General features: G+C 62.6%; 3 protein-coding genes across 4 annotated transcripts; 1 reads left to right on the forward strand and 2 right to left on the reverse strand.

Moving 5' to 3' along the window:
* Nucleotides 1-2,717: 2,717 nt before the first annotated feature.
* STXBP2 (syntaxin binding protein 2) lies at nucleotides 2,718-9,467 on the reverse strand. Of its 2 annotated transcripts, XM_062178943.1 has the most exons (19): nucleotides 9,379-9,467; nucleotides 8,323-8,372; nucleotides 7,988-8,069; nucleotides 7,531-7,607; nucleotides 7,190-7,268; nucleotides 6,992-7,095; nucleotides 6,459-6,607; nucleotides 6,235-6,319; nucleotides 6,022-6,152; nucleotides 5,835-5,942; nucleotides 5,645-5,702; nucleotides 5,463-5,528; nucleotides 5,286-5,366; nucleotides 4,827-4,965; nucleotides 4,519-4,628; nucleotides 3,914-4,009; nucleotides 3,306-3,391; nucleotides 3,065-3,222; nucleotides 2,718-2,863 (listed from the first exon to the last, which is right to left on the reverse strand). In XM_062178943.1, exons 1-19 carry the CDS (start codon nucleotides 9,413-9,415, stop codon nucleotides 2,778-2,780), a joined length of 1,782 nt encoding a protein of 593 aa, XP_062034927.1. In that variant the 5' UTR covers nucleotides 9,416-9,467; the 3' UTR covers nucleotides 2,718-2,777. The 2 variants fall into 2 exon arrangements, with proteins under 2 accessions (XP_062034927.1, XP_062034929.1); XM_062178945.1 differs by lacking the exons at nucleotides 7,988-8,069; nucleotides 8,323-8,372; nucleotides 9,379-9,467 and adding an exon at nucleotides 7,868-7,981.
* A 4,700-nt stretch (nucleotides 9,468-14,167) lies between these two features.
* On the forward strand, nucleotides 14,168-15,630 carry PCP2 (Purkinje cell protein 2). Its single transcript, XM_062178705.1, has 4 exons — nucleotides 14,168-14,218; nucleotides 14,773-14,887; nucleotides 15,000-15,124; nucleotides 15,511-15,630. Exons 1-4 carry the CDS (start codon nucleotides 14,168-14,170, stop codon nucleotides 15,628-15,630), a joined length of 411 nt encoding a protein of 136 aa, XP_062034689.1.
* Nucleotides 15,631-15,673: 43 nt separating this feature from the next.
* On the reverse strand, nucleotides 15,674-17,079 carry LOC133749522 (protein PET100 homolog, mitochondrial). Its single transcript, XM_062178706.1, has 4 exons — nucleotides 16,970-17,079; nucleotides 16,184-16,270; nucleotides 15,980-16,012; nucleotides 15,674-15,815 (listed from the first exon to the last, which is right to left on the reverse strand). The coding sequence occupies exons 1-4, from the start codon at nucleotides 16,994-16,996 to the stop codon at nucleotides 15,732-15,734; spliced, it is 231 nt and encodes a 76-aa protein (XP_062034690.1). The 5' UTR covers nucleotides 16,997-17,079; the 3' UTR covers nucleotides 15,674-15,731.
* Nucleotides 17,080-17,152: the final 73 nt, after the last annotated feature.

Here is a 17,152-nt window from a genome sequence, read left to right on the forward strand (position 1 = left end):
TTTTTTAATTGAGGGAACTTCAAGAACTCAAACCTGCACCTCGTACTACTTCAGGACTTGGGAGGGCACCTCAGAAAGTTTGGGGGGGAAATGGTCAGTTTAGGGGCAGGCACTGTGGTTCCGCTGGTTAAGCCACTGCTTGGGATGCCGGCATCCCAGATGGGAGCACCGGCTAGCTCCGTCAGCGGCTCCGCTTCCCACCCAGCTCCCTGCTAATGCACCTGGGAGGCGGCGGTGGTGGCCCAAGTGCCTGGGCCCCTGCCTCCCACGTGGGAGACCCAGATGGAGCTCCCGGCTCTGGGCTTCAGCCTGGCCTGGCCCAGGCTGTTGTGGCCACTTTGCCTTTCAAGTAAGTCAATCTTTGTTCAAAGGTAAATTAATTTTGGTGCAGAAGAATTTTGAAATTTCTGCATGTTACTTTTAACTTAAAAATTTTTTAAAAATGTATTTGAAAGGCAGACAACAGAGAGAGAGAGCGAGAGAGAGCGAGAGCGAGAATGAGAGCGTGCTAGCTGTCATCTATTGGTTCACTCCACTACAGCCGGGGCTGGGCCAGGCCAAAGCTGCGTCCAGGTCACCCGTGGGGGAGGCAGGGATCTAAGTCCTTAGCCCTCACCTGCTGCCTCCCAGGGTGTGCCTTAGCAGGGAGCTGGAGTTTTAAAAAAAGTAATGATCTTCAACGGTCACCCTGCTGTCCTCCTCTTGGGGGCGCCATTGTGCAGCAGTGGCTACACACAAGCCGCCACCTGGGAAACCAGCTCCCTGCTAATGCACCTGGGAAGGAGCGGAAATGGCCCAAGCGCTTGGGCCCCTGTCACCCAGGTGGGAGACGGGGATGGCGCCCCCGGCTCTTGGCTTTCGTACGGCCCAACTTCAACTGCAGCGGCCATCGGGGGAGTGAGCCAGTGGATGGGAGACACCCCCCCCCCCCCAAATAAAGTGAAAATAAGTTTTGAAACTGCATCCCCGAGGTCGTCCGTATCCAGGACGCATCGCCTCGGGGGTCCGTGCTGACCCACTTTCGCACCTGCTTGTGTCTTTGTGTCCTGGGGTGGGGGGATGCGATGCGTCCTAGCGACAGTGGCTGGGTCGGAGACAGGGCTTCGCTCAGGCCCCCACCAGCCTCACCACGGGTGCTGTTTTCCTGCCCGGATGTCCTGGGAACTCCCTGAATCCTCGCCCTGGTCCACCCCTCCCCAGCTCTGGGGCCTCCATTCCCAGTTCTTGACTTTGCCACTACTCTGCTCCCCACCTCTCTTCCCTGATCCTTTTCCTTTTTCATTCAACACTCCAAGGTCACCTCCTCCAGGAAGCCTTCCCAGACTGCTCCCAGGCAGGGCAGATCAGGGTGTTCTCTGGGATCCCATGCCCCTGCCCCCCCCCCCCACACATCCAGGCCTATTAGCTGCCTGCTTGTGCCTTGGTGCCCCAGTGGGAAGCGTCCTCAGCCGTCTCGCGCTGAGATTCCTACCTCATTTTAGCTGGGGGCTAAGTCTTCCCCCCCAAATTCCCAGCCCCTCTTCTCAGAATGTGGCTGCGTTTGGAGACAGGGTCTTTAAAGAGAAGCCACCAGGGTGGGTTCTAGGTCTAAGATGGCCTGGGACACACACACAGCCCAAGGCACCTGCAGGCCACGCAGAGGCCACCTGAGAAGCAGCCAGCCCTGCCAGCACCTTGATCTTGGGCTTCAGCCTCCAGACACAAGACCCTCAATGCCGGCCAGGTCACCGCAGCCCCCGGCAGATACACCTGTTAAAGGTGCTGGTGAGGGGCTGGCTCAGCGCTGTGGCACAGCAGGTGAAAGCTACTGCCTGTGACGCCTGCATCCCATGTGGGCGCCGGTTCAAGTCCCGGCTGCTCCATTTCCAATCTGGCTCCCTGCTGATGGCCTGGGAAAGCCGTGGAGGACGGCCCAAGTGAAATCAAGGCACTGATGAATCCTGCAGCCGGGAGCCCCTGCGAATGCCCTGGGGGCTGGGGAGGGGTCCACTGTGTGCCCACCCTCGCCCCGAAGCTGATGCTGATTCCGGGAACTAGAGACAACCCCGTGTTGAGACACGTGGGGAGACAGGTGGGGAAGGGGTGAGGAGCAAGGCTTATTCGTAATCATTTTATGTATGTGTGTGAAAGGTAGGGGGAGAGAGATCTTCTGTCCATTGGTCCACTCCCCGAATGCCCACAACAGCCAGGTCAAAGCTGGGACCTGGGCACTCAACTTGGGTCTCCTAGGAGGTGGCAGGGCCCCCAGTCCCTGAGCCATCAGCTGCTGCCTCCCAGGTGCATTCGCAGGGGGCGGGAACTGGAAGCGGAGGCAGGACTCAAACCGAAGGCTCGGATAGGGGCTGCGTGTGTGCCAAGCTGCGGCGAGCGTGCTGTGCCAGCTGCCCACTCCAGTAACAATTCCAGGGCCAATGCAGGGACCTCCACGCCTTCAGCTTTCCCACGCCACCTTGGTCGCCCTCTGTCCCCTGGACGGGGGTCGGGGGAACCCAGCAAGGTGGAGGCCAGGGCCGCACAGCTGGCAAACCTCAAACACAAGATTAAAACCAGAGCCCAGGTTCTGGGCTCCACGAGGGCTGAGGGTGGCCTTGGGGGCCGGGGAAAGCTTCTGGCAGGACGACAGGGCTTGGGGCGGCCTGTGGCACAGGTGTGTGTGTGGGGGGGCAGCACAGCTCCCAGGGGCTCTCTGGGAAGAAAGTGAGGTGGGCGCTGTCTGGCAGAGAGCGGGGAAGATTTTATTTTTCTGGACAGGGTCAGGGTCAGGGTCAGGGTCCCGGTCACGGCAGGGGCACGTCCTCCAGCTTCTGGTCCAGCATCTTGAGGTCGTCCAGGAAGCGGGTAGGGGTGAGGATGTGGGAGGAGCCTGGGCGGGAGCATGGGGGTTGCAGGTGTGGGGATGCCGCTTCTGCCCTGAGACTCCCCCTGGCCAGGATCCTGGCTGGCAGGGAGGGGGCTGAGCCCTGCCCTGGGCAAACCAGGCCCTGACCTGCTGAAGACTCAGGAGTCCAGAGACTGGGGAACATGGGGTTCCAGCCCCCCAGGGACCCCCGGCCCCGCCACTCACCGATAAGCACCTCCCACTTGCCCTCGGTGGCCCGGGTCACCTCGTAGGCGGCCCTCATCTCTGACATGGCCACGCCACCCACAATGTACACGATCAGCCGGGGCCCGGCCCGAGCCTCCACGCCCGCCTTGTTCTTGTGCCAGTGGCCGAAGCGGGCGCTGTGCGGGGAGGGGGCAGGGGTCAGGCCAGACAGAGACCCCGCCCACACAGCCCTGACCCTGGGCATCCCCAGCGCCCTCACCTGACGGCGGCCTGGGAGCTGGGCGTAGGTGCAGGGTCAGACACGAAGGGCCAGAGCCTGCGGTCCAGCCGGTCCTCCACGGCGTCCTGGGTGGCCGGGGCAGGGGATGCTTAAGAGAACAGCTCAGGTGAGGGGGCCCAAAGCTGGATCCCCCCCACCCCAGTGTGTGCAGGGGTCAAGATCCCAGGAGACGGGACCCATCATCCGCACCTCCTGCCCCCTGGGAATGTGGTGGCTGAGCCCCCCAAGCCCCCATGGTGCACGGGAGGCGGCGGCAGCCAAGGTCACCGAGCCTACAGCTAGAGGAGGTGCTGGGACTCCACAGGGGCCAGCCCAGCCCCTGCTGCTGCTGCCTTTGACCCCTCTTCCCCCCACATAAGGAGGAGGCGGTGGGGGGTCGAGAGGAAGCAAGGGTCTCCACGAGGGGCCCCCATGCCACCCTGTTCTGCAGGTGCAGGCTTGGGTGCCCCCACGGCAGAGCCGATCGGTGCCAGGGGAATGCCCATAATGAGGGATTTTCCATTAAGCCCCGGGGGCTTAGCGCCAGGAGCAGCAGGGCGGCTGAGCCGCTGACGGGATTGGGGGCGGCCCCCCCGCCGCCGAGGTACCTCCATCACGTCCTTGACAACCGGGGTCCAGCGGGACAGCTGATAGGTGGGCTCCAGGCGCTCCCGGCGCTCCAGCCGGCCTGAAGGCCCTGCGCCCTGCGGGGGGGGGGGGGGGCCAGGAAGGGTGTCAGGGTGGGGGGTGGGAGGAGGTGGGGCCATGAGGGCGGGGCTCTTGTCTGGCATCGGGAAGGGGGAGTGGTGTGGAGACAGAGACAGAGAAATGGAACAGAGAGAGAGAGAGAGAGAGAGAACGGGAGACAGAGCAGAGAGAGCAAGCAGGGACACGGATGGCAGGGAAGAAAATGAAGTGGGGCAGAGAGAAAGGAGGCAGACGGACGCCGGACACAGCACACGAGAGGGCCGTGGGCCCCTGGAGGAGCAGGATCGGGGAGGTAGGGTGTAGAGGGCCAGAGAGAGACAGCAGAGGCTAATCCTGAAGCTGAACCCAGGAAGCTGTTTGGGGTGCTCGTGGGGGCTGGGGAGTCTGCCCAGGCCTCCGGGGGCTCCCAGGTCGACTGTGGCCCCTCCGCCCGCCCCTGGAGCCAGGCCTCGGGCTCCACAGGCACGGCGGTGCCGGCCCACCCTCTGCCCACTGTGTGGCGTACCCCGGGGTTGGTGACGGTGCCCCCTAGCTGCTCCAGGTTGCGGATAAGGCTGCTGTGGGCCTGCACGTTGGCGTGCTGGATCAGCTTGGCCAGGTTCTCTTCGCTCACGCCTGCAGGAGTGGAAAAGGGTGCTGGGGCGTGGGCTGGGCGGTCCCAGGCCTCTGCTGGGCGCCTGTCCTGTCCCGGGACGTCCCAGGGGCTAGTGACCTGCTGTTGGGGGAATTCTGCGTGGGGGTCTCCGAGGGGCAGGAACTAGCTGAGGAGCCCCAGGAGGAGGCACAGATGGGGGGTCAGCCCCAGGACCCCACCATTCCGCAGCAGGATGTAGAGCAGCAGGACCCGGATCTTGTCGTAGGCCGGCACCGCCGTGTCCAGCAGCACGGGCACGATCAGCTTCATGGTGTCCTTGATCTTCTCCCCCTCGGCGTCAGAGCCCATGGCCAGGTCCTGCGGGACACTTGGGGTCAGCTGAGTGCGGACAGGGGACAGGGAGGCGTCCCAACAGAGCAAGTTCCTCCCACAGTGCCAAGGCAGTCTCCCCATAGGTCTCCACCAGGTCCGCCCACCTCTCCAAGGCCACGCCTCCACCCCACACTGCTCAGAAGCCCCACCCCCCCTCCAAGGCCACGCCTCTCATCCAGGCCTCCCTTCTCTGACGCCCCACCCATCTTCCCACCATTCTTCAAGGCCCCCCCCCCCCCCCCCGTCCCTGGGAGCCCCGCCCCGCAGGCTCCGCCCCTGTGCTAGGCCTCGCCCTCCGCCCTCACCTGCTCCACACTGCACAGCTTCTCCACGGAGCCCTTGAAGCGCTTCAGGCAGTCGTCCGCCAAGTGCAGGTGCGTGGAATACTGCGGGGTGGGGTGCCGAGTCCAGGCACACAGCCAGGCAGAGCGTGGGGCCAAGGTGGCCGCGCCCACCCCGCCCTACCCCGCACCTGGGCCCACCTTGTTCAGCTCCTTCTGGTACTGCGGCATCTTTTTCAGGATGTGGGACAGGTCTTTGATGTTGGCCTGGGCGGGGTGGGAGCGAGCAGGAGGCGGGTGTGAGCCCGGGCTGAGGCCCGCCCCCCGCTGGGGAGGGGCTTTCCTCCAGCGCCCATCCCTGGGGACCCCAGGCGCGCCCCTACCTTGTCGGTGGTCATCCTCTTGCTCTCACAGAACGTCTTCAGGAGTTCCGTGACCTTCCTGGCCGTGGGGGTACAAGGGAGGGTGCAGGGGCAGCGTGAGGCTGGGGGCTGTGGCGGGTCCCTGAGGTGAGGGGCGAGGCTGGAGGGCGTGGCTCGCACAGGGACCCCCGGGTTGGGGCTGGGCACGCACTTGGACACGTCGGCAATGTGCATGTGGCGGAGCTCCACCCACAGGTCATCGTCCTCGTCCAGCAGCACCGCCTTCTCCCTGGCCTCGCTCAGCCCCGTGGTCTCGTACCTGGGGAGGAGGCGGGCGGGGTCCCAGGGCCTGCGCTGAGGAGCAGCAGGAGAGGGCGGCGGGGCCCTGGTGCACCCACCTGTACGTGTCTTGCTGGATGTCCAGCAGGTCGTAGGCCATGGCCTGGAAGGTGAGCTCGTGCAGCAGCGGGGACACGGGGTCTGTGGCCCGGTCTAGGATCAGCAGCTGTGAGCGGGTTTTCTCGGGGCCCTGGGGGCAGCCAGCGGTGAGGACGCTGACTGTGCCCCACCCCCGGCCCAACCTCACCCTCTGGCCCCGGCACTGCCCTCACCTCGCCCAGGCTGGGCGTGTCTGCCTTGAAGGCGTTCAGCTTAGCCAGCACGGCGTGGGCCAGCTGCGCCGTGTCCTCCGGGCCCCTAGGGTGAGCGGTCAGAGACACGAGGGGCGTCAGGGCCTGGCCCTGACTGAGGTCAAGGAGGGGAGTCGGGGGCCAGGGTGGGGTCAGTGGACAGCTTCAGGGGGCAGCACGGGGAGGGGGCCGGGCTGGGGCCCCACTTGCGGTAGCGGATGGCCGGGTACTCCTGCAGCGTGGCGCAGAGCGTGGCGATCTGCTGGGCCAGTGCTTCCAGCTGCCGTGTCCGCTCCGCTGCCCGGAAGGGGCAGTAGAGGTTGTAGGTGCTGTGGGGGGCGTCCAGGGAGAACACCTGGGGGACACAAGCGTCACGGTGACCGCTGCAGGTGCACACCCACCCAGCTCCCAGCACCTGCGTGCAGTCTGGGGGCTTCGCTGGGCTCTGGAGCCTGCTGCAGGGTCTCAGGGCAGCCCCTCGCCAGTATCTGCAAGGGTGGGTGGAGAAATCCCAGCCTGCTCCCCCGTGGGTGGGACAAACTTGAGGTGCCTTCTATACTGCCCCTGCCTGTCCCCCTCCCCCCAGCCGCCCAATGGGGACAGAACTCCAGGAGTCCACTAGGGCCCCCCCACTGCCTCAGCACGGGCGACTGTCTCCTTGTGCTCAAATCCGTGACTCGGGAGCCTGGGACGCTCGGTCACCAACCCCACCCCTCTGGGGGACCGGCTTGGGCTGTACCTGGGCCTCGTAGGGGAGAAAGGCCAGGTGGATCTCTTTCAACGTCTTCACCACCTTTGCCAGGCGAGAGCGGCCCAGCTCACTGAACAGGGGCTCGGGGCAGGCTGGGGTGGGCAAGCAGGAAGGGGGTGTCAGACTAGAGCAGCCCGCTGCACCCTCTCTTCCCAGGCCCCCGCGCCCCCGTCTCCCCCCACTCACTGTCGGTGAAGAAGATGTGTGCTGCTTTGTAAGTGAAGGTCGGGGTCCCCCGGAAGTCTGCGATCAAGGCCTGAACCGACTGCAGAATGGAGACCGCGCTTCAGGCCTGGCCCTGGGATGTGTCTCTCTGCCAGGGCCTCCCAGCCACTGCTCATTCATGCACAGGGGCACACACACACTCACACAGGTGTGCGCACACGCACGCCAATGCAGGCACACAGCACAGGCAACCTGCCGGCCGATACATGCAATCTGCACACCAGTGCATGCGAACTACATGCCAACGCATGCGACACACATGCCCTCCTGCATGCACACGCTCCCTCGTGTGGTGCGGGCACCTTCTCCGTGGGGCTCAACAAATAAATGGCCTCCAGGCTGGGGATGGGTTCTCTCCGCTTGTTGATGTCCTCAACAACTAGGAGAGACAGGAAGGGACACACGGGCGGCACGGGGCAGGGGTGCGTAGGGAGTCTCAGGCTTGGGGAGTCTGATACTTAGAGGGGCTGTGCTCCCTGAGGTTCCCAAACAGGAGGTATAACCTAGGGGTCATCTAGCTAAGGGCTACGCGGGCAGGGGTGGCACTCCAGGGGGTCTTATTCAGAGTCCACCCTGGGAATCCTGCACAGGGCTCCACCCACTGGGGCTGCACAGCCAGGGGCCCCCACACTCGCTCACAAGCTCCGGCTGTCCGTGCAGGCAGAGCCGCGTACATGGGCTTTCTGGACAACTGGAGTGGATCCTGGGCTCACTCATGGGCTGCACCCCCCGGGGCTCCCACATTCAGGGTCCACTCACTGGTGATGCCCTCAGCCAGGATGTCTGACATTTTGCAACAGGAAGACAAGATGCGCATGCTTGGGTGGTCCATGATGAGCACCTGCCCGGAGATGGACAGGTGGACAGACAGGCAGGGGGGAGGCAGCGGGCAGAACCAACGGTCTCAAGGGCTGGCTGGGCACAAGGACTCAGGGCCCGCCCACCCGATTCCCCTCCTCACCCCCAGCCCTCCCAGAACAACGGCCTCCCGGGGGGATTCGCAGGGGGTCCCACATTCAGGGTCCTTCATAAGGGACCGGACAAGGGGCTGCCTCTGAGTACCAAGGGGGCGTGCCCAGGCCCCTCACCCCTACCTTCCACTCCCCATCCTTCTTCACGCTCCGAATGACGCCACTCAGAATCTCTGCAGACGGAAGGGGGCCACGTCCTTGGCTTTGGAACTGGCTTAACTCCCAGTCAGCCTTCCCCTCAACCCTGGGAGGTGGCTCCTGGCACCACCACCCGCCCCCTACTCATAAAGAAAGCTGGAGTTCTGTGAGGACGGTAACACCCACACACCCTGGGTGCCTGCCTGCTGCTAGGGTGCTTAGGGGCAGAAGCGTCCGCCCCATGGATGCGTCAGAGTTGCAGGGCTAAGTGGAAAGTGTGCCCCCTGCCCCCGCTAACCTTCCCCGTCCTGCCACACCCACAGCGCCTACATCAGGACCCCTCCCTGGTTCCCAGCTCTGCCCCCGCTCCGGCCTTAGCTTCCTCCCCTGTAAAACGGAATCCCTGGTTTTCCCCATTAAACGGCAGTGCTGGGGGTTCCGGTCAGTCCGCCCCGCCCGGAGTTTGGAGAAGGAATATGGGGGCCCCGCCCTGGCCAGAGTCATGCCCACTGTTATCAGGGCAGGCTGGGCGGAAGGAACCGCGGAGGCCGGAACTACCCGAGGTGGGGGAGGCGGCGACCTCCACCCTTTCCAAGAACCCCGGGGCGCCTGGGTCCTCACGCTGCAAGGGCCCTGTAGGGGAGGAGGTCCCCAGCCTCACCCCCTGGGACCTGGACACGCCCCCCTAAGCGCTCCCAGCACCCGGGGTCGTCCGCAGGCGCCCCCAAGAGTCCAGCCTCCAACTTCGCCCAGGGAGCTCTGGGAGGGGTCCGGCTGTACGCTCCTCCGGGGCACCCCGGAACGCTCCCGACCCACACCACTCCCTACACCTCTGCTCGGGCCCCAGAGAGCTGGGGTGTCCAGCCGGGGCCAAGTCCCCGTCCGCCCACTCGAGGGTCAGGTGCTCGGCTGGCTGCCCAGTCCAAGCCCCCAGCTCCTCGCCGCCGGGGGCCTGGGGTCTCGGGGTCCCCAAGTCCGTGAGCCTCCGGATCTCCCCTCCCCCAAGGGACCCCCAGATCGCCGCCCGGGGGAGGCACTCACTTTCCCCCACCACCGCCTTCAGCCCTGAGGGCGCCATCTTCCCCCCAGGAGCTCAGCGGCCGCTTCCGGGTCTGTCCAAGGTGGGGGCGTGGCCCCCGCGTCATCCACGTGGGCCCCGCCCCCAGCACCTGGCCCCGCCCCCTCCGGTGTGCCCTGCGGGCGGGGACGCAGAGTCCCGCGGAGGGTGGCGAGGTAAGCGCGCTCACGCAGCCGCGTGCCGAGTCGCCGCGGACACAGTAACCCCCGCATGCTCCTCCCCTGTCGCAGGGTTCTCTGTGCCCCCTGAGGCCTGGGCCACACATCACAGCGCCTGGCTCCAGCTCCCTGCGGTTCCTGGAACGCAGCCCGGAGGACGGCTCAGGGCACCTGCCTCCCACGTGAGAGGCTCCTGACTTTGGCCTGGCCAAAGCTGGGACCTTAATCCGGGTCTCCCACGTGGGTGGCAGGAGAGGAAGCACTTGGGCCATCACCCACTGCTTTTCCCAGGCCCTTAGCAGGGAGCTGGTTTGGAAGTGGAGCAGTCCGGACACGAACCGACGCCCACATGGGACGCTGGCATCACAGGTGGCAGCTTGACCCGCTACACACCACAACTCTGGTCCCTCTCTCTCGTGTGTGTGTGTGTGTGTGTGTGTGTCATTTGCAAATACAAGCGTACTTTAAAAAAACAACATGGAAAATGTCATTAAAAGATACATTTCTCTTAGTGCAAAAAAAAGCTGGAAATCCATACGCACAAAGGGTTTTCATACGATTCATGGGAAATGTATATTACAGAAAAACGGTGCACAGATTTTTAAAAAATTTTTTGCACCAAAATAAACTTGTCTTTAATTTCATCTTTTTTTTTTTTTTTTTTTTTTTTTTTTTTTGGACAGGCAGAGTGGACAGTGAGAGAGAGAGAGAGAGAGACTGTTGGTTCACCCTCCAATGGCTGCTGTGGCCTGCGCACTGTGGCCGGTGCACCGCGCTGATCTGAAGGCAGGAGCCAGGTGCTTCTCCTGGTCTCCCATGCGGGTGCAGGGCCCAAGCACTTGGGCCATCCTCCACTGCACTCCCGGGGCCACAGCAGAGAGCTGGCCTGGAAGAGGGGCAACCAGGATAGAATCCGGCGCCCTGACATGGACTAGAACCCGGGGTGCCAGCACCACAGGCGGAGGATTAGCCTATTGAGCCGCAGTGCCAGCCTAATTCCATCTTTCTGCAGACTTTCTATAGTATCTTCATAAGTGGTCATGGGATAGAAAGTGCCACGTGTTGGGGTGGTCTTTAGTCTTACCTCTGAATGGCATCAAGAAGCACCCCTGAGCTACCCAGGTAGGTAGGTGTGTGTGGGGGGGTGAGCCTGGAGGGGCAGTGAGGAGGCTGCGCAGGGAGGGGAAGGTGGGCAATGGGGCAGAAAGGGGACATGGGGGCAGCAAGAGTCAGACTTTTAAAAAATTGTTATTATTTGGAAGTTAGAGTAACAGAGAGAGATTCTGAAAAAGACAGTGAGAGAATCTTCCATCCCCAGGTTCACTCCCCAGATGGCCACAACAGCCAGGGTTGGTTCAGGCAAAGCCAGGAGTCAAGAGCTTCCTCTTGGTCTTCCACATGAGCACAGGGGCCCGAGTACTTGGACCGTCCCCCACTGCTTTCCCCAGCCATTAGCAGGAAGCTGGATCAGAAGTGGAGTGGCCGGGACATGAACCAGTGCCCGTATGGACAAGGTGCTCCAACCCGTCCCAGTTTGGCTGGGATGGAGGCATTTCTCAGGACGTGGGACTTGCAGTGCTAGAAGCTGACACTCAGGAGAGCCAGGATGGTCGGCCGCTCTAGGCAGGCGTCTCGGCTCTTCCTCCCTCAACAGCAATCTTCAGCTCTAATTCACCCACCAGAACTGTGCAAGCCGATGGCTCTGAGTGTATTTACTGTTGTCCACCCATAACCACAGCACAGGGGGCCACAGGAAACCCCTCCAGATCCTGGGAGGTGAGGGCAGATCACAGGGGCAACGTGTGGAGCTGGGACCACCCCAGCTTCTCCGCCTGACCCCCAGGGGCTGCCTACAGGGCCTGCCACCGCCCTCACACACACACAGGCCCCGACTATACTGGGGGTGACCAGGGGCTTCCATAGTTATGGGGGGCAGGGGAAGAAGACTATATCCAAGCCCTAATCCCCAGTGGCTCAGAACGTGGCCTTGTTTGGAAACAGGGCTGTCACAGATGCCGTTATTTAATATGAGGTCATCCGAGAGTAGGGCGAGTCCCTAATCCAATATGACTGCTGTCCACGTAGGATGAGGACGCGGACACACGGGGAGAAGGCCAGGTGACCACGCTGGCGGAGGCGGAAGTGCTGCAGGCACTTCAAGGACCTCCAGGCGCCACGGGAGCTGGGGAGGGCCATCCTGCAGTCCACGGGTTTCCGAGGGAGCGTGCCTTGGCCTCGGATTTCTGGCCTTTGGAGCCGAGACAGGAAATCTGTGTGGCTTTGGGCCACCTGGTTTGTGGTCCCAGGACCCCTTCAGATGCCAAAGCCTGCAGATGCCTAGCTCCCTTCTAGAGAATAGTGCCGTGTTTGCACAGAACCCGCAGACGAGATCCGGGGGACTTTGCGTCATCTCCAGCGGACTTGCGATCCCTAACCCAGTGCCATGCCAGGTGCAGAGCTGTTTCGCTGCGTTGTGTAGGGCACAGTGACAAGAAGAAAAGCCTGCATGCACTCGGTTCAGCTGCCATTTCGATCCTGGCTATTTTCCATCTGTAGCTGGGGAGATCCGTAGATGCCCTCTCTGTGGATAAGCAGAGCACTTGGTGCCGGCAGCCCCCAGGTGGGTCCATCCACCGAGGCCCAGGATCATCACACTGGCATCACCCCAGGTCACCACTGGGACCTGGGGTAGGTATTGTGGTGCCGTGGGTTAAGCTGCCACTTGGGACACTTGCATCCTATACCAGAGTGTCAGCTGGAGACCTGGTTGCTTGCTTTCCAATCCAGGTCCCTGCTTTTTCTTTTTTTTTTTTTTTTAAGATTTATTTATGGGGCTAGCGCTGTAACATAGAAGGGTAAGTCCCCACCTGCAGTGCTGACATCCCATATGCATGCTGGTTCAAGTCCCGGTTGCTCTACTTCTGATATAGCTCCCTGCTAATGCACCCCGGATAGCAACAGAGGATGGCCCAAGTGCTTGGGCCCTTGCACGCACAAGGGAGACCCAGATGAAGCACCTGACTTCTGGCTTTGACCTGGCCCAGCCTCAGCCATTTTGGCCATTTAAGGAACAAACCAGCAGATAGGAGATTCTCTCTCTTTCTCTCTAACTCTGCCTTTCAAATAAATCTTAAAAAAAGTCAGAAGCTTCATCTGGGCCTCCCACGCAGGCACAGGGGCCCAAGCTTTTGGGCCATCCTCTGCTGCTTTCCCTGGCTCATAGCGGGGAGCTGGATTGGAGGTGGAGCAGCTGGGACTCAAACTGGAGCTAACCTGCTACACCACAGCACCAGCCCCCCAGGTTCCTACTGAGGAGCGCTTGGGAGGCAGCAGATCACGGTTCAAGTACTTGGTCCTTGCTGCCCATGTGGAAGACCTGGGTGGAGTCCCTGGCTCTGTCTTTAGCCTGGCCCAGCCCTAGCCGTTGCAGGGAATGAATCCACAGATGAAGATAACTCTCTGCCTTTCAAATAAATAAATAAAAACAATCTTGGCACCTGGTGTGGCCGAGGGTGCAATGGTTAAGACCCCACTTGGGGTGCTCACATCCTGTATCAGAGGGCCTGGGTTCAAGTCCAGCTCCACTCCGGATTCCAGCTTCCTGCTAATGTGCACAACGGGAGGCAGCAGATGATGGCTCCAATATTTGGAGTCCCTGCCACCTACGTGAGAGACCCAGATGGAGTTCCAAGCTCCTGGCTTCAGGCTGGCTCAGCCCTAGCTGTTGTGGGCACTTGGGAGAATGAACAGGCAGATGGGAGATCTCTCTCTCATCCTTTCAAATAAAAATCAATTTTTTAAAAAAGAACTTGGGAGCTGGATGGGAGCAGGTGCAGTGATAACACAGCCTGTTTTTTCCTGGAAAGAAACTGCCACTGGTTTGGAGAAAGGCATCTTGGGGAGGGGCACCCCTCCTAGGGCTCTGAGGGGAAGCTGCCGCTGGGATCGGAGGGCAGGGCAGAGACTGGCACCCCTCGACTCTTGGAGCGAGCGATGAACCAGAGGAGACGGCTCAGCTTGCCATGTGGGTAGCTGGGTGACAGCAAATCCCAGACTTAGTTGTTCTGGAAGCTGGAGTAGGCACCCAGACCCCAAGGTCAGTGAGTAGAGGGGAGGGTGGCCAGGAGACCCCTGGGAATCAGGCACCGTGGGAGCCAGGCTGGCCGGTGGTTCCTGAGGGTCAGGGGGGTGGGAAGGCTTTGGCTTCGTCTTTCCCCACCCCTGGCCAGGAACAAGGCCACAGGTACGGTGGGGGAGCTGGCTGGCTGGAGCGGGGACATCATGCCATGGTTCCCACCGGCGGCCTGTGTTCCCCAGCTGTGGGGATACCCCACCTGGGAGTCTGTGGAGTCCAGGTGGCCCTGCCTCCTGCCGCCCGCGAGACCCGGCATTGTCCGGGGTGGACAATTATCTGGATCATCTTTATGGGGCTTAAGCTTGGGTGGGAGCAGATGGGATATGAGCTGGGGATTTGGGGCTGGAGGGGGCGCCCGCCCACCCCCATGCCACGGTCGTTTAAAAGGCCCTGTCTGGTGTGGGGTGCGGGCAGAGGCCAGTGGAAAAGGTGGACAGAGTCCAGGGGAGGGGTACGGTGATGGAGCAGGACGAGAAGGCAGAGGAGGGAGGGTCAGCCCCCCTCACCAAGGTAAGGGGCCCCACCCCCACCCCTCAAGGTCTCAGAGCCTATGATTGACAGGACTAATTAATTTGTAGGACATCTAATTAAAGAGACGGTCCTCCTGGGACCCCTGACCCAGTTGCTGCTGTGGGAAGGTGCTGGTGGACATGAGGGTCCAAGGGCCCGACCATGGCCCCGTGAAAGAGGGCAGGGCCCCTGTGCTGACCCCAGGAGCAGGGGGGAGGGTGCTGGCACTTTGGGGCGGCCCCTGGGTCCAGTTCCCCAGATTCCTGTACCAGCCTGCAGGCTGTCCTCCAGTCAAGCCCCAATCTAGGACAGGGGGCCACCAGCCCTGCCGGCCTGTCCCTTGGGGTTGTTGGCACCACGTGAAGTGGCTGCCGGCTGGGGCCCCCGGGGCGGGGCCTGGGTCTGGGCAGGAGGCTCCTGTCTCATTTGGAGCAGCTCCGCTGAGCAGCACATCGGCAGGGACCATGGTGAGCGCTGAGGGAGAGGGGAGGTGGGCCCTGTGCGCGGGCTCCGGGCCGAGGGGCCCACTGGACTGAGCGTGTGTGTGTCCCCAGGCGGGCTCCCCGGACCAGGAGGGCTTCTTCAACCTGCTGAGCCACGTGCAGGGCGACCGCATGGAGGAGCAGCGTTGCTCGCTGCAGGCTGGGCCCAGCCAGGCCCCCGAGAGCCGTGAGTGTGGGCCTGGGGTGCAGTCTGGGGGTGCAGACAGGGGTGTGGGGGTGGGCTGTGTCCTCTAGAGTTGGCATGTGTGTCCACCCCCATGCAGCCCTGCTGCCCGCAGAGGGCAGCCCCACACCCGAGATGGACAGTCTCATGGACATGCTGGCCAGCACCCAGGGCCGCCGCATGGATGACCAGCGTGTGACAATCAGTGCCCTGCCTGGCTTCCAGCCCGTGGGCCCCAAGGTGGGTGATGTCCTGATGGTGTCCCTCATCTGCCCGGCTAAGGTTCGGACAGGGTCAGGACGGGGGCCTAGGTCATGCCCGAGTCTGAGGGTTTTCGGAGAGGCTGGGGGGTGGGGGGGAGGACACAGGATGCACTTGGGATGCACTTGAGTGTTGCAGGTCCCCACTCATGCACAGCCTGGGTTCTGAGCAGGACCCTGGAGAGAGCCCCAAATACCACCCTCAAGGGCGGGCAACAGAAAAGCGCTCACAGGGGCAGAAGGGTGGTCGTGCACTGGGAGGTGGGTTCCTGCCTGCAACCTTTCTTCCATGTTTGCGCGCCCGCTGCATTGCCCTTGGCTCTGACCTCCCCCTACACCGCCTTCCCCCTCTTCATCCACACACAGGACGGCGTGCAGAAACGAGCTGGGACCCTGAGCCCCCAACCGCTGCTCACCCCTCAGGACCCGAGTGCTCTGAGCTTCCGCAGGAACAGCAGCCCCCAGCCCCAGACACAAGCCCCCTGAGCTGTCCTGGCACCCCCAGGCCCTGAGGCCCGCAATAAAACACTTGTGCGAGCAGAACGCGGAACTGAGTTTGTGTTATTCTGTGGGGTGGAGGGGCGGCCTCAGGAGCCCTGCCGGGCGGCGCGAAGCAGCTTCTCCTCCCGCTGCTTCCGGATCCTCTCTTTGAATTCTTCGAGTTCCTGGCGCTGGGGGTGGGGAAGCAGGTGGGCACACGGCTCGGGACGCAGGCCCCTCTCCCACCATCTTCTCCCCTACTTCCTCAGGCCACGGCTTCCATGTCCAGTGGGGACCACCCCACCCCCACCATCACAGCCAGGGCCACCCTGGGGGAGGGGGATAGCTCGCTTACCTGGCCCTCCTTCTCCGGTGGCCACAGCTCTCTCTGTGGGGACAAAGTCACAGGCAAGGGCGCGGGCCAGGAGCTTCCCCAGCCCCGCGCTCAGGGCAGTGCCGAACCAAGAGAGGCTGACACGGGTCCCCGGTAGGTTCCTGCCCCATCCCCTCCCCCGACCCCGGGGCATGCTGACCCGTGAGCACTCTTGCGGGTGCCCACCTTGCGCTGCACGACATAGTCCTCGAACCAGTTGGCCTGATTGGAAATCCAGAACATTGCCACGGGGAACGTGAGGTACAGCGTCATCTGCAGAGTTGGGGGTGGGCGGGTGAGCAGAAGCTGGGATGGCTACTACCACCCCCCGGGCACACGCAGCGTGGCTGAGGACGGACGGCCCACCCCCTGCCCAGCCCAGGAGCTCCAAAATCGCCACCAAGGGTGCAGAAGCCTCCCCCCTTAAAGCCTCGCCCCCATCACCCCAGAGTCCTTATCCCTGACCGCCCCCTCCAGGCTGCGAGTCGAAGACACGCATGCGCGACGCACAGGCACACACGCAAGTGGTCCTAGCGCCGCGGCTGCTCCTATGACAGTCAAAGGCAGCCCCTCGAGACCTCATCACCCACCCCGCTCATTCGGACACCTGGAGCACCCGAAACCCCCGGAGGCCTCTCCGCACGCTTCCTGCCCTCAGACTACTAGGGTCACCCAATCGGAGCCACAACACGCCCACCACGAGCCCAAGAGTCCCCTCAGGATCTGGAATTTTCCTTCTTGCAGCCCCCTTCCTGGGCTCACCAGTCCCTACGAGATCAAGGCTCTCAAAGCCCCCAACCCGGGCGCCCCACTCCGAGCCCCTCAACCTAGCCGCCCCCTCCTCTGGGTTTCCGAACGTAAAGGCCTTTCCAGTCTCGAGAGCTTCCTTCCCAGGGCACCTCCTCCCCGTAGCTCCCCCTTTATCGCAGCAATCCCGACGCAGCCTCCCAGCCCACACCTGTGCTCACTGACCCGAAACACCTCCAGCTTCACCCCCATCGCCGTTTCTCCAGGTCTATAAAGCCACTTCCGCCCACAGCCGACTCTCCAGCAAGGCCGCAGCTCACTGGTGATTCGCGGAATACACTGCTGATGCTGATTGGTCAATGAGCTCCAGGATGTCGTAATCTTCAGGCGCCTCCACTCGACTTCCGG

This window comes from Lepus europaeus, chromosome 20 (genome assembly GCF_033115175.1).
Source record: "Lepus europaeus isolate LE1 chromosome 20, mLepTim1.pri, whole genome shotgun sequence".
Classification (NCBI taxonomy): Eukaryota; Metazoa; Chordata; class Mammalia; order Lagomorpha; family Leporidae; genus Lepus; species Lepus europaeus.

Bases quoted from the DNA above. Each gene is read 5' to 3' on its own strand.
- STXBP2 (XM_062178943.1), bottom strand. From the start codon at position 9,415: ATGGCGCCCTCAGGGCTGAAGGCGGTGGTGGGGGAAA. The intron at 5,943-6,021 runs GTGGGTGCACCA...CCTCCTCCCCAG, and splicing joins ATCCAGCAAGACACGTACAG to GTACGAGACCACGGGGCTGA. The intron at 3,223-3,305 runs GTGAGGGCGCTG...CTCCCCGCACAG, and splicing joins AGCTCCCAGGCCGCCGTCAG to CGCCCGCTTCGGCCACTGGC.
- PCP2 (XM_062178705.1), top strand. From the start codon at position 14,168: ATGGAGCAGGACGAGAAGGCAGAGGAGGGAGGGTCAGCCCCCCTCACC. The intron at 14,219-14,772 runs GTAAGGGGCCCC...GTGTGTCCCCAG, and splicing joins GGTCAGCCCCCCTCACCAAG to GCGGGCTCCCCGGACCAGGA. The intron at 14,888-14,999 runs GTGAGTGTGGGC...TGCTGCCCGCAG, and splicing joins CAGCCAGGCCCCCGAGAGCC to AGGGCAGCCCCACACCCGAG.
- LOC133749522 (XM_062178706.1), bottom strand. From the start codon at position 16,996: ATGGGGGTGAAGCTGGAGGTGTTTCGG. The intron at 16,271-16,969 runs GTCAGTGAGCAC...CCAACTCTGCAG, and splicing joins TGAAGCTGGAGGTGTTTCGG to ATGACGCTGTACCTCACGTT. The intron at 16,013-16,183 runs GTGGGCACCCGC...TTGTCCCCACAG, and splicing joins ACTATGTCGTGCAGCGCAAG to AGAGAGCTGTGGCCACCGGA.